Source organism: Camelus bactrianus, chromosome X, assembly GCF_048773025.1.
Source record: "Camelus bactrianus isolate YW-2024 breed Bactrian camel chromosome X, ASM4877302v1, whole genome shotgun sequence".
Taxonomy (NCBI): Eukaryota; Metazoa; Chordata; class Mammalia; order Artiodactyla; family Camelidae; genus Camelus; species Camelus bactrianus.
Window position 1 is genome coordinate 128,177 of NC_133575.1, and position 15,092 is coordinate 143,268.

The window sequence follows — 15,092 nt, forward strand, 5'->3', positions numbered from 1 at the left end:
GGAGTAAGACAGGCTTGAGAACACAGGGGGAGCAGAACACAGACAGACCCAAACACACCTTCCAGAAATGAGGGATGGGTGAGCAGAGAGACACTTGTCTGCTGGGTTACAGAGCAGACCAGGCACGGCTCAGGAGAGGTGTGGTAACTGAAGGCGGAAATGAGACTGAGAGATGTGGTCAGGCTGCAGCCTGGACAGCCGGACACCCTCCACAGACTGGGGAGCCCCGAGCAGGGTTACGGAAAGAAACCCACACCTGGACACAGGACAGTGAAACTGGAGAAGCCAAAGACAGCCAGCAGGTGCTCAGAAACAGCCCAAGTACAAGAAGCAAAACTGAACGGGGGATGATCTGCAAAGGAGAAAACAATCAGCCCTGCAGCCAAGGCTCAACAGAAAGCACCGGCCAGAAGTGGAGGACAGACCCAACCTAGGGCTGCGCCCGCTGGGGAGGTATCTGACAAGCGAGACTAACACAGACACATTTTAACAACCAGAACAAAACAGAAACAGAAGTGAGCGTGCTGTGAGCAAACAGCCGCCTGAGGACATGATGAGGAACGTGTGTCAGACGGAAGCAGAGGGCTCCCAGACGAAGGTCTGAAGTTCAAGATGGAACGAAGGGCAAGGGAAGTGGGGCGTCCGGGTGAGCCCACGCTCACCCACCACGTGCATCAGTGAGGAGGATGCCACTTCGTTTCTCTTCAGAGACTCTCTCAGGACAACAACAGCACAAAGTGAAAGGGTGAGGGCGCTGAAGTGTTGGAGGGTTTTCAGTTGGAGGATAAAGATACTGATTATCTCTGCACCTAGAAAAATGAAGCAGTTGCCATTTGTAAGGCAAGTGGGAAGTGAGTGTGGAGGGTACAGTCCTCCAAACCAGAAGAGGAAAAGATGAAAGGGGACAAGGGAGAGCTCAGACAGAAGCACAAAAATACGATCATGAAAGAAAAGTCTGACAGGCTAATAGTCACAGTAAATGTAAGGGGACTAAATGTTCCAGTTAGAACACAGAGATCAGACGGAAAACAGAAAATAACATTCACTTAAAAAGACACATGCAAGGTGTAAGGACAGAGGGTAACCCTGGTAACAAATGGAAAAAGGCGCAGCAGCAGACAGCTGTGGAAAGGAGGCTGGTGTGGTGTTTACATCCACAAGGCGGGCTGAGGTCTGGGCGTGCTGGAGAGGCGGCCCCTGCCCCAGGTCCCTCCTGGGAGCTGCACCAGCCCCGGGCTGAGCAGCAGCTCAGCACAGACAGAGCAAAGGCGCTGGGGACAGACAGCAACACGGCAGAGGCAGGCCGGGCTCCGCGCCCAAGGCACCCGTGACGGAGCCACTGGACAACGGGGAAACAAAACAGCCCAGTGCGGACGCACTAGACTCCCAGGCCTAATCTCCAGGGCAGAAATAGAGTGCGGCCAGCACAGCTGCAGGACGCGCATTCTCTTCCAACACACAGGGCATGGCTGGGAGCCGGCCACCTCCCCGGCCAGCACACAGGCCTCGGCAGAGCCCGAAGGGATCCCCGGGATGGTTCCCTGAGCGCCTGTGGTCAGGCAGCAAGTCCATGGTGAAGATGGAGATAGCACAACTGTGAGTGTGCACGCGCATGAGAGAGAGGGAGAGAGAGAAAGAGGAGGGAGTGGAGACAGAATTCTCAAAAGGGCCGAGGCCTCTTAGGTGGAAGAGCCAACCCTGGAGGGGGGGCACCTGGCTCCCAGAGCCGTGCAGCTGGGCTCCCCCACGTGCCTGACGCCCCCCAAGAGGCTGTCCCGGGCACGCGGGTGATGGCAGCCTGCTCACAGAGAGCTATTTCTGTCGCGGGCACGCGGACCAGTGCTCCCTGACTCATCACAATTCCAGCCACCCCAGCTGGCCCGTGCCTGCCAGAACACACGCGGGGCTGAACCGTCCACACCCGCCTGAAGGCAACGCCGTCTCTCTGTGCAGAGGCCAGCGCCCTCGGGGTGGGTTCTCTGCCCAAGAAAGCCAGCCAGGCAGGTGCACTGTGACACCTCCTCTAAACACCACCTCAGCCGGGCAGGACGCGGTGAGGGGCCCCAGAGGGGTGCTGGGAATGACCTGGGCTCCAACTCTGACAGAAGTGGACGTGCAGGGCAAGCCGGAGCCAGAGCACAGGGGGCGGGATGGGAGGAGCAGGCCAGGCAAGGCAGCGGAGCAGGCAGACCCCACCCCAGCCCACCCCTGGTGGGGGCTGGGAGCCGGCAGGGGCCCGTGGAGGAGTAGGCCAGGACCCGGACCCTGTAGGCATGGTAGTTTCTTCTCAGGCTCTGGGACCCCTCCCTCACGGCGGCAGGTCACCACCTCGACTTGCAAACAGTGGGGTAGCACTGAGAGACACACGGTCCAAGTTCATGACAGGCTCCAAAACAATGATGAGAAAGGCAGGCCTGGCCGGGGGTTTGTCCCAATGTCCTCTCATCACCACAGGACAGGGACCAGTGTTGAGGGGCCGACACAGGCCATGGGAGCTTTCCAGGGGCATCTGGGTTCGGGGGGGTGGGGGGAGAACAGGGCACCCTGCAGACCCACGAGGGGCCAAGCCGAGTGGGGCCGAGGTGGGGGCTGGACATCCACCTGGCCTGAGAGGTTAGCTGGGTCTGTACCCACAGCTAGAGGTCGGTGTGGTCTCCATGAAGCTGGGAGGCAGGGCTGGAGTTGGGGACAGGGCGCTGCCACCATGTGTCACGCACCACGGAGGGAAGGAGCCACATCCGCGTGCTGGGTCCCGGGATCGTGGGTCCAGGGAGGACTCAGGGCCCACCCTGGCAGTGCTGTGGCCCCGCCTGGTGTCCAAGACGGCCAGGGCCCGGAGGCCAGGCTGTCTCCACAAGAGGAGAGGTCAGCTCAACGTCCAGGACTGTCACCTGGGGGATGGCTGCACTGGGGTCTCAGTGCTCGGTGGGGTCTGGTCGTCCACCTGAAGGACTGTGCAGGGAGCTGGATGGGACCAGGGCACACGGCAGTGTGAGGAGTGGGGAGCCCAGGCCTGGTGTGCAGAGAACAGGCAATTCAGGCCCTGGGGGACGGAGGGTCGGGGCGGGCAGCACAGCTGTTCTGGGACACCATGGGCCTGAGACAAGGTCTAGGGGACACTGCAGTGGACGATCTGGGGGTCTCAGTGCTGCTCAGCTAGCGCCGGGCCCAAGCGTCCACAGGTGGGGCAGGTGGGCAGACACGGGGCTGCGGGAGTAGGACAGCTCCACACGCATGGCACTGCCACCCTACAGACCCGAGTCCAGTGTGGCTGTCACCTGTGAAGCACCGCCCCACCATCCCCTACCCTACATCTCCCCATGCCCCCCGCATACCCCTCCATGTCCTCCCACCCCCGCCCCTATCTCCCCCCGCCCCACACCCTGTATGACTCCCACCGACCACCCAAGGCTATGTCCCGAGGTCACACGCAAACATCCAGGGGAGAAGGAAGCCAGGAAACGCTCCCCCTCAGTACCTGCCCCCCCACAAGGAAGGCTGTCTGGTTCAGCCTCTGCACCTGAGGAGCCCCCACTCTGCACAGCACATGCTGCATTCCTGGGGAACTGCTGGAGCATATTTTCTGTAACTTGAAACTTCTTCCTCTTAAAGGCATTCATGAGACATGTTTCCCAAAAAGTGATTCTGTAAGAACAGTCACCCTAGAACAGCCCAGACATGATGGGTCTGCCGGGAGCCAGGAGACCCTGCCCCACATCAAGTCACAACCGCTGCTGAGGGGAGGGAACGTCCCCTTGCACCTCGGATGCACCACGTCCGACAGACAGTAACCAGCAGACACTCGTTTCCCTACTGTGTGAAACAAGATGGTTCCTCGGCTGGTTCTGCTTTGAAAGTCTCACGTTCAGATTTTAAATAGACTTTCCTTCAAAACAACGGACAAATGTAAAAGCAATACCCATGCGTGGACAAAATTTCCCAAGTTGGAAGACAGAGATCAGACAAAAAAAAAAAAAAAAAAAAAAACAAAACTGAGAAGCTGTGCAAAATGTGAGACATGATCCTAGAGAAAAGTCCAATTAAATCATCAGCAGAAAGCAGTTCATTTTTCCCCACCCCAAGCAGCCTGGTTTGACTCGACGTGATTTTTTTTTTGAGGCCACGACATGACCTTAAGTCCTCGCTTGGGAGAAAATACAAGTGATTAACGTGCCAAATATCTGTAAAACAGCAGAACCTCCAGTTACAGAAAGGTCCAGGGTGGCCCTGGCTTTTAAATTACACGGTGTCCTCGCACTAAATTATAAAGCACCGACAGGGTGCAGCCCAAGGACCGGGATGACTCCGTGAGCGCCCAGACGCACCGGCATGTTCACAAGCCCCAGAGCTACTGGAGCCGGCAGGCAGGGCTCTCCACGGAGGGACTATCCAGTGAAGCCCTTGGGACAACACATGCTGGGAGCAGACGCCGCTCTGCGCTCCAGCACTGGGGCCTTGCACACAGGTGCCGCACGTTCCAGCAGCCATGGGTAGGCTCCCCGGGAGGGCCGAGTCCCTGTGTCACCACCTTCTGAGGTTGCTCTCCCTGCCTCGCTCCAGAGCCCTGAACACCCCGGTCATTCCCAGCGCGCCGCGGTGTTGGGCAGGAAACTGCAGGAGAGATGTGGGTGCCTCCCTTCAAAGAGCTCTCTCCCTGACAAATCTCCCAGGCCGCCCCAGACAGCCGGCTCTACCCAAGGGATGGGACCTGATCCGCGACAGACAGGCACCGCGCAGGCGGAGTCACCCCGAGAGCGCCGCGGCCCCTCCATTCCCACCCGGCATGCGAACGCCCCGCCACACCTGAACCTGCTGGAAGGCTTTGAGCCTCTTCTTGAAGCGGGACGGCAGCACGAAGTCGCAGCCGCGGGCCAGCGAGGCCAGCTCCTGCCGCAAGTCGGGGTCCTGGCGCAGGGACAGGTCCCGCAGCCGCATGTCGGTTCGCATGGGCCGCCGGGGCCCGGGCCGGGCGCGCTCTCGGGGCTGGGGCTGGGGCTGGGGCTGGCCGGGGACGGCGGGGTCGGGGCAGTCCGGGCGGCCGGGCTCAGCGCGCTCCATGCGTCGCCGGCCGGGCGCTCTGGGGGCCGGGCCCAGGCCGCGCGCATTCCACAGGCTGAGGAGGGCACATGGCCGCGCCGGGGGACGGTGCGGCCCGCCTGCCCCTCCCGGCGGCCGCGCCGGGCAGGAGGGACGCAGCCGAGACTCCCCAAGTGTCCCGCGGGCGGGGGGCGACTCTGCGCTCCCAGACCCTCCTGCGCTTAGCAGGACTGGGACAGCGCGGAGACTGGTCGCACGACGGAAGACGTGGGAGTCGCCTGCTATTCCTGGGAGGGAGGGGACTTCTCTCCACACAGGGGAGCCTGTCCAGGACCGAAAGGAGCCTGTTACCGAGCTCGCGGGCTGCCCCGCGGTGCCGGTTCCCTCCGGAGAACGGCCGGGACAGAGGAGCTGGGGGCAGCACCCGCACTTCGGAATTCAAGCGCACACTTAAACTGCAAGGGCTCCCGCACTCTTTCCTCAAACAGGGTGGCGGGACGGGTTTTATAGCTTCCAGGCCACCATCCACGCCTGTGGCGGGTGCGATGACATGCAGACGGCGTGGCTGGGGTAGAATATCTTATAGAGACGCGGATGACGGACAGATCCTAAGGCAGCGTGAGCAGTGAAAGCAGGGGACCCACAGCCGGAGCCAGGTCCCACACCTGGAGGGTACCCCCCAACACCTTCTAGGTCTGACCTGCGTCCCTCACCCCCGAAACCGCAGGACCCCAGGGACGCCTCCCAGGCCAGCGCTCTCCTTCCCCGTCCCTCCCTTCCCCCAGCCCCCAAGAAGATGACCCAGGTGGTGAAGAGGCACCTCACCGATCCACCCTCTTCCTGTCTCTCTAATGGATTTTTTTTTCCAGCACTTTTGGTTTCACAGAGACACTGGGCAGAAAGCAGAGCTGCGCATGCTCCCCACCCCTGGCCCAAGGTCCCCTGCTGTGAGCACCCTGCACCCAGTGTGCACTGGGTACTGCCTCTGTAACAACCCTGAGCCCATATCAACCACACTGGTAGGTTGTTGTGAACGGAATTCGAGGTTTCCTTCCACGTGCATCTGCTGGCCACAGTGTGGTTTGGGCAAACACACAGTGACGTGTGTCCACCATTACAGAGTCACACAGTGCTGACTCGCTGCCCTCGAGTCCCCTGGGCCTGGCCGGCTCCTCAGCCACCCTCCCTTCACCGTGCTCTTACTGCCTGTGTATCCTGCCCTTCCCCGCGTGGCCCAGCAGGGACCACCGGGGACCTCGGGCAGCTCCCTCTCTCCACTCCATCACCTGCGCGCCTCTCCAAGCTCAGCGCCCCCAGCACCCCTCCACACTCCCATTCGGGAGTCACCCTCTCTCCTGTCCCCTCCGCCTCTTTCCCAGCTTTTCCCCCTATTCTGCCCTTCTCCCCACTCCTGGACCATCCTCAAGGATTCGGAGGTCGGCTGGTGACCCCTCCGGCTCTCCAGACAAACGACAGGGCAGTGTATGCACCACAAGGCAACCACAGTGCCGCCGCGGGTGGTGTGAGACCACGGGGCCTAAGATCTGCCATGTCCACCCCAAGACGCCACACGCAGGAAGGCCCTCCCAGCTCCACGTCCCAGGCAGGGATCAGGTCCAGGACAGACTTCTGACCCCAGGGCGCCAGACAGGGCCCACATCAGCACTGGGGCATCATTTGTCTGGGAGACTTCCAAATACAGGCGCAGCCCTGTAGATCTGCGCTGCGTCTCTGCCAGGACAGGCCATACCTGCCGTTCAGTCCAGCTCCCTCTTTCCCTGCCCACCGTGGGGAAGAGGGCCCTTCCTGTAGCCTGAAAACCAGCCAGGTTCTCTGTGGCTGGCCCTGCTCTGCAGCTCCTCCCAGGACAAGGCAGGGCCTGTACCCAACCCCCCCATGGAGGCGGAGCCTGTACCCCAACCCCCCCAGATGAAGGTGGAGCCTGTGCCCCAACTCCAGATAGAGGCGGAGCCTTGGCCCCCCCACAGATGGAGGCGGAGCCTGTGTCCCAACCCCCCCAGATGGAGGCGGAGCCTGTGCCCCAACTCCAGATAGAGGCGGAGCCTTGCCCCCCCCCCCCCCGACAGAGGGAGGCGGAGCCTGTGTCCCAACCCCAGATGGAGGCGGATTCTGTGTCCTGTCCCAGACCTGGGCTTGGACCTGTGACTAGCCCTGGCCAACTGGCCAGCAGGGTGACCACAGGTCCAGTGAGGCACAGACTGGAGGTGCTTATGCCAGGAACACATGGCCTGGTGGACTGGGGATGAGAGACCCTGGAGGACCAGCCCACCAACCTGGTCCCGCTGCCCACCAGACATGGGAGCTGGGCGGACCTCTCGCTCTGAGCCCAGTGAGTGTTTACAGAAAAGCTCGGGGATGCTCCACTGAGTGTGAGACACCAGCACGCAGCAGGTGGGGCAGCAAGGGACACACACAGCTGGTCAGTGCCCGACACAGGCCTCCAGGTCACACAGATCCTGCCTTTTTAAGCCAGCTCCCTACTCCTCTGTTCCTGTTTAAGTTCTGTAGTGATGCCGGGACATGTACAACTGCCAAGCGGAAGGTGTGAGGGGACACCGAGATACCCCAACACACCAAACCTGTAGATTAAAATCTTGCTACAAACCAGAAATTAAATCCAAATAGAAAAAAGGAAAGTTTTACCCATTTCTCCACTTCTAAATAAACTGGGAAAAGATCAACAGCCCCTCCCACTCCCAAAGGTAATTCTTGAGAGAGACAGGGATTGAGACCCCAGGCCCTGCTCTGAGTAACCTCTGATGTTTTCCCCCAAGACCAAGGGCACACCCTCAGGACAGCCCAGGAGGAGGGCAGGGGTGAGGAAACAGGCGGAGGAGATGTGCCCAGGCCACAGGCTATGGGGTAGGGCAGGCATGGGACAGGCAGGCAGGTGGCCCTCCACAGGACTGACCGCTTGAGGCGCCTGTGCAGACAGGGAGCACCCGGTCCCACTGCAGCGACCACTCTCTCAGCAGCACAGCCGTCAGGGAAGCTCTGACCACCAGCGGGCACTCAGCACGTGCAGACACATTACTAGGTTAATCTCCCCTTGGCCAGTCCAGGCTCTCATGTCCAGATGCCTGAGCCACGGGCCAGGCTGCAGACACTGTCTTGAGAAGCAGGCAGAGCCACGGGGGCCAGGGGCAGCCTCTCGCTGGGGAAGCGCTGGGGAATGCTCCTCTGAGCCGTGCCTGGACGGACCATGCCTGACCCTGATGCAGATCCTGGGATAGCACTGACCTGGCCAAGGGGTGGCCTGGAGGATGTCACCAACTGTGCCGAGCAGGTGATGAGTTCACAACACCAACACAGACTCCCTACAGCTCTCTCTGCTGTGGATCTGCTCCCAAAGTGACCTTCAAGGCTCTGAAAGCCCCCTTAGTCTGGCTCTGACCTGAAACACCTCCCCTCTACCACCTTGCACAGCACTGTGTTGAGTTCCTGGGAAGATCCGGGGCAATAAACGTTACAGAGCAGGTGGAGGTGGGGAGACCATAGCTTTTCTCTAAACACTCATTAAACCCTTGTTTCCTGAAAGCAGTGGGATTTGAGTCACTGTCACCAAGACCTCCACCTGCAGGCTCACACCACTGGCATCTGCAGGTGATTCCTCTGGGGTGGGGAGAGCCCTGATTCCGCCTCTCCCTCCAGGCTCCGTTGTGAGGTCGCCATCCAATGTGGGGCAACATGAGGGACGCCCTCAGCCTTGGTGGGACCGTAGGGATAGAGAGCCAGCTCAAGGGAGCCCCTGCAGGTTCTCCCTGACTTTACCTCTAGCATCTCATGAACCAGGACTGAACTAGGACTAAACCAGGACTGACCCAGGACTCCTGAATAGGACTAAACCAGGACCGAAGCAGGAATAAACCAGGACTGAACCAGGGCTCATGAAACACGACATCTGAAGCAGTGCTCCCAGGACTGCATTCTGCTAGATGTGACCCCTCAGCCCTCAGTAACCATCCAGTGACTGAGCCTCATGTCAGCCCGTTGGCCAAGGAGCCTGGACCAGGCTGGGGGAAGCTGGTACCTGGTAGGGCCCACAGGCCACTATGGGGAACTCTGGGGAACTGCAGACCGGGGGGTGAGGCCCAGAGTGGGGCTGGCAGCTCCCCTGTCCCTGGGCAGTGGCTGTGGCGGATCTGTGTCCCAGGCCCCTAAGGCTCCCGACGCAGCCCACTCTGGGGCCAATTGGGTGCCGGAGGGGCAGCCCAGGCAGCAGCCAGAGCCAGTCCGGGTAGATGCAGGCTGGGCTGAGGCGCCCCCACGAGCACGCCCAGGCTGCGGTGAGTGCAGGATCTGTGAACACGGGTGGGGCCCTCCCTGTGCGGGAGGGTGAGAGGACAGGACCACGTTCTCCCAAGAAACCTCCTAGTTCCACTCATTAGGAAGAGAGATTCTTCCAGCCATTTCAACAAGGCAAACCCTTGAATGGTGATAAAAAGTTCTGAAAAGTTTCCCTCCTTCCTGCAGAGATTCTGGTCAATGCCAGCTACAAAAACCAGAAAGTGTTCTTTGCTGAAATATCAACAGAACTGAAGGTAGCCAAGCACAGCCCCACTGTGGAGACATAGTCACTGGGCAAACTCCAGGCTCCCACCAGAAATGCTCTCGGAATCCCAAGCTTCTGATCTGAGTGTTTCCAGGTCCTTTCTGTCTGCAACACGTCCACCTCAAACATCACAGAACTGTCAAAGTAAATGAGTGTGTGTGTGTAGGTACTTGCACGTGTACATACCCGTGGTCACATACGAGAGTGTGTCTCCAAGGAGCCCACCTCTAGCGTTCCAGAACATGGTCTCATGTCCTGATGAAATGAAGGGTTAGCTGGATACCCCCTAAGACTACCAAAAATGGCTGCAAAGAATCAGAGATCTAAATAGATGCATAATAAATTTAACCAACGATGTGCGAGACTTGGACGTACACCACGGTGCTCAGAGAACTGACAAGAGACTTAAGTAAACAGAAAGACATCAGCCCTTATGGGTTGGAAAACTCCACCTTTTTAAGGGATTAACTATGCCCAATTGACCTACAGAGTCAAGGCAATCCCAATCAAAACTCTAAGGGACTTTTCCAGTTGACAAGCTGATTCTCAATGTGATGCATGAATGCAAACGTCAGAACGGCTGGAGCCCTCTGAAAAGGAGAGTTGGCCGTACACCATACGTTAATCTACATACGTTAATCTACAAAGTGCCGGAGGGTCAGAGGACAACCACAGGTCAGGGGGTTCAAGATGAGCAAACATACACAGACACACATGGCCAGCTGACCTTCGACCACGCAACTCAACGAGAAAAGGGAGAGATTTCAGACCTGCTGGGGCACCCGGGCATCTTACACCACACACAACAGCTTACGTGAAATGGATCAGAAGTCTAAATGTAAAAGCGAAAACCAGTAAGCTTTTAGAAGGAAAACGGCAGAAAAGCTTTGAGACCCTGAGAGAGACACATGTTTCATAGACAGGACAATAAGAACCTTACAAAGAGAAAATGGAAAGAATCGAAAATAACAGCTTTTACTTTCAAAAGACACCTTAAATGAGTAACAAAGCGGGCTGCAGACATGAAAAGGACGTGCAAAACAGGGGTCTCACAAGGGGGCTGCATCAGACTTTGCGGAAGGAGCCCATACAATTCAGTAATACACGGACCCCTGATTTTTAAAAGGGCAGAAGGAGTGGGCAGAGCTCACAGCAGCGGTAAGTCGTGAAAAGATGCTTGCTGTCAGCAGAAAACAGGGAGGTGCAGATAAAACCATGACCCACAACACGGCCGGCGGGACAGCTGGAATGAAAAGTCTAAGCACACCCGGTGCTGGGGAGGCGCTGGCGAGGAGACCCGCGGGCATGCTGCCGGACTGGGAGGTGACAGCCCCCTTAGACTGGGGGGCTTTTGAGGCTTTCTAGTTTCTATGATTTTCAAGTGAAACACACAGTGTACAAACCCAACAATTCCACTCCCAGGTCATTCATCCAAGAGATGCAGACACCTGTGCACACCAAGCTCCCAGCATCTTCCTTCGTGGAGCAGAAACGTCCCAAACGGCACTCAGTGACCTGACAATCAGACGGTGGTCCATCCGTCACTGGGATCCCACTCAGCAGGGAGAAGGAACTAGGGACCACTGCACACCACTACAGAGCATCTCAAACATAGGCCCTGGAAGTCCAAGTGGTCACCTGGGGCTGAGGGGCACAGGGCTCCAGAAGTGACCTGGTGCCGAGTGTGTTCATACACTAGTGTGACAGAAGTCCCACACACCTACAGGCACTGCTCATAGTGTGTAAAGAAACCCTCAACAAAGCGGACTTTTTCAACATCAAGGGTTAAAAACAATTCCTCTCTGCCTCTCTCCGACATCTCTACTTCTGCACTCAGAGAGGTCTACGGATTTCTACAACACTGGGGTCCTGCAGATCAGTGGGAAAGTGCAGGGGGCAGACTCAGGGATGGGTGGGGAGCCATATGTTTCTGCAGGTCCAGATAACCCTCCTTCTGGGTATTTCTGGACGGCCTCCCAAGCTGCCTCCAGGTCTGCCTCCCTCTCCTTGAAGACGCACTTTTGGGAAAATGTCCTAGGATCCAGTAGGACAGGTCAGAAAGCCACCGATCACTTAGAGCCAGGGGAGTTCCCTTTGGACTGACATCCACCACTCCCTCTACCACAGTGGCTGGTCCACTGTGGCTGGGAAGCCAGCAGACTCTGTGATGGAAGACACACTTCTTCATGACGTGCCTAGTGCTGTGGTGGGGATGGGTGCCGGCTCTAGCTGGGAAGCTTTAAACCTCATCAACACGTCCCAGTGGAAAAGTCATAGCACTTCAGGCTTGGGTGTGTTCTAGAGATACAACGTGTACCAACCATGCATTTTTTCTGTTTAACACCTGGAGATGCTTTATTACTTTAAAAAGACACAGTATTGACTGTCAGAAAGCACCTTTCCTTTTTTTTTTTCAGCACACTACTGTCAGTAGGGAGGTATATAGCTCAATAGTGGAGCACAGGCTTAGCATGCACAAGGTCCTAGGTTCAATCTCCAGTACCTCCATTAAAATAGTAACAAAGAAATACATAAAAATACACTGCTATCCAACTTCCCTTATTGTAGATAAATTAGGGCTAAAACAAGACACACAGGGATAAAACCTCTAGGTTCAGTAGCTAAACTGGGTGGAAGAAACGGCCACGGGGATAACTAAAACCGACTAGACACAAACTTCAGAAGCATGACCAACTTGGGACCCTGTCAAAGACAACATTTTTCATTGTGCAGGACTTTCCTGGGGAAGGTTTGGTGGGGAACAGACTAGACGTGCAAGCGCTTTCACGCCTGACATTCCTCCACCAGCCTCTGCCACTCCCAAGCCACACGTGGTTACGCCACCCAAGAAACCTTTGCAGGCGTTAGCAGAAGGAAGAGTAACTTACTACTCTTGTCCCTGCGGATCTACGAGGCCCTCGAACAGGTGGCCCACTCCGGGCACTAGAGGTGGCTCCCAGGGGGAGCGCAGTGGACGCGGGAGCTGGGCTGGGCACCCCCAGGCCATCGAACCCGCGCGGCTTGCAGGCGGGGGCTGGGGCTGCGAGTGGGGGCCCCGGCTGCCCCGCGTCTCCCCCGCCCCTCTCCGGCCTCCCGGGCATCTTGATCCTTTGCAGGCAGTCCTGGAGCATCGCCTGCGTGCTGGACTCGCTCAGCCAGCACAGGAACAGCTCGTCAACCTTCATCTTCAAGACGGGCTGCAGCACTTTGCCGGGCGGCATCTCCGGGGCGCGGGCCCTCCTTCCCGGGGGGAATCCCTTCCTCCTGCGCACCTGCCTGGAGCCGGGACCGACGTCCGGCCTGAACGGACCTCCCCAGGGCAGCTACGGCCCGCCGCCCTAGGGAACGAGCCCCAGCGTGTCAGGGGCTCGGGGCGGGAGGAGGAGGCGGGGCCCGACCAAGTAGGGGACCCGGCCCAGCGGGGATTATGGGTCCGGACAGGAGGCAGCGGCCGGCGGGGGTCGCGGGTCCGGGTTCCGAGGAAGAGGAGGCGGCGCCCGGCCCTGAGGGGGTCGCGGGCTGGGGTCCTGAGTCGGAGGTGAGGTGTCGCCCCGACCAGAGGCTGCGCGGACTCGCGAGGCCTGGCTGAGGCGAGCGGCCGGACCGCGGCGGGGCCCGCCCAGCTCAGGGCAGCTTCAAAACGGGCGCGCCGCCTGCGCTCCCAAAGAAGGTCGCCTGCGTCGTGCGTCATGGCGACGAGTGTCGTCATCACAGCGCCGCCCGTCGGCGCCCACGACTCCTGTCGGCGCTGTGCCGGGGCGCTTGGGCGGGCCGGGGGTCGCTCAGGAGCTGTGATGAGGACGGGGGCGGGGCTGGCGGGCGCCCCACCCGAGGCCTTTCAGCTTTCAGGCTTTTTAGGGGCGCAAGCCCCGCCAGCGGGGAGCCCTCAGGGCCGCGTAAGCGCGAGCATGCGCGGTGCGAGCTCGCCAGGGAGGTGGGGGGAGTTGGCCGGTGGATGGGGCATGCGCAGTGCGTACCCGCCGGGAGCGAGCGGGAGGCTTGGTTGGGGAAGGGGTGTACAGTAGGGGAGCATGCGCAGTTAGTGCCCGTGGAGCGCGGGAGCGAGCTCGAGGCGGGGGCAGGGTAGGAATGCAGTTTTTAGATAATAGTGGACAACTTCAGACCGCAGGGGTCGCGTTTACCTTAATTTTGTTTATTGGTTATAATGATGGGGTTGGGGGCTTCCAGCTGCTTTAAACAGCTCGCCTTTTAGGGTGAGAATGAACCGATTTTGTAATTGCAAAAATAATCAATAAATCTATTTTGATGGAAGTGGAATTAATTACTTAGATGACCTTTGGCCCAATGACTGGTGTATTTCAGTTTACCCTTTTGACAGGGTCGCTAGATCATCTGCATAGCACAAGTGCACGTCTTTCCTTTGTCTCTTGATTTTTTGGGGGGGTAGGACTTTTTTTTCCCTTAACATAACTTTATTTTAAAAGTTTTCACTTGGGTTTGCTCCGTTTTAGAAGGTAATTTCAAGTTCATAGGGGATGGCGGTCTCCTACTTCTCAGCAGTATAAATAAATATAGCCAGAGTCACTAAGTAAGTTTTAAACTGTGGTTTTATTTTGTGTGTATATTTTCAAACTTCGTTTGTGTTTGTCGACTGGGAAAAAAAATCCACAATCCAAAAGTTGAGAATTATGTTTTACTGGGAAGACTTGCTGAGCACCGAAGCCCAGGATAACCTCTGAGGGACGGCTCCAAAGAGGTAGGGGAGGAACCAGGATATGTAGGAGTTTTTGCAACAAAGAGCAGGTAGTTGGAACATTGATAGATTACTTAATTAAAGGTTTCTTAATTAAAGAAATCTTAATTATATCTTAATTTAATGAATTTAGCGCTTTTCTCCCTATGGGAAGATGCAAGAGTCTGGGCTCACTGAAATCATTCCTTTCGTGTGCACCTTAACCGTCTGGGGCCAGTGTCCTGTTTTTCTCCATCCTGAGCGCCCCTCAGGGGGCACAGTCTGGGGCAGCTGTAGTGCCTGAGGGCCTGATGGCCTCAACATCCTTTGTTTACTGATACAGCAGGTGACATTCTCTGTCCTCGTGTTTCACTTCTGAAGACAAAAATTCGAGTGTCCTGGGTCACAGGAGGACCGTATCACAGGAATTCTATTAACTGAGAGGCTGATACTTGTGTCTGCCAGGCTGTCACTTCTGGAGAGAAGTAAATATTAATACACGTCTCTGTTTGAGTTTATCGTACACAGACATCCTGTCAAAGAACAAATGTGCTTTTCACTCTGGGTCTTTAAGCCAGCAGCCATTCATCTATGTGGTTTTGGGGGGGGGAATGGTCTTTTTGAGTGCCTGCACAAGACGGCTTTATACCCCAGGCTCCACGGTGAGGCCTGAGGCAGAGCCTGTATGTCTGCCAAGCGGGCAGCAGTAAATGCTGGGACACAAACAGAATGCCTTCAGTCTGTACAGGATCCCACTCTGGGGTGGGGGTGGGTGGATACAGAGAGCCC

At 57.6% G+C, this 15,092-nt stretch overlaps 1 protein-coding gene across 3 annotated transcripts in view; it reads right to left on the reverse strand.

Annotated features, from left to right (window-relative positions):
* Window positions 1-13,504, reverse strand: part of PPP2R3B (protein phosphatase 2 regulatory subunit B''beta) — a 43,042-nt gene extending 29,538 nt beyond the window's left edge. The window contains exon 1 of one of the 3 annotated variants that reach the window (XM_074359338.1): window positions 12,499-13,494. In XM_074359338.1, coding sequence (XP_074215439.1) covers window positions 12,499-12,831 — 333 coding nt within the window. In that variant the 5' untranslated portion in view covers window positions 12,832-13,494. Of the gene's footprint in view, window positions 1-4,803; window positions 5,319-12,498 lie in introns of those variants that run through there. The other 2 variants (XM_074359339.1, XM_045519109.2) reach the window with 2 other exon arrangements.
* Between the last annotated feature and the right edge of the window lie 1,588 nt (window positions 13,505-15,092).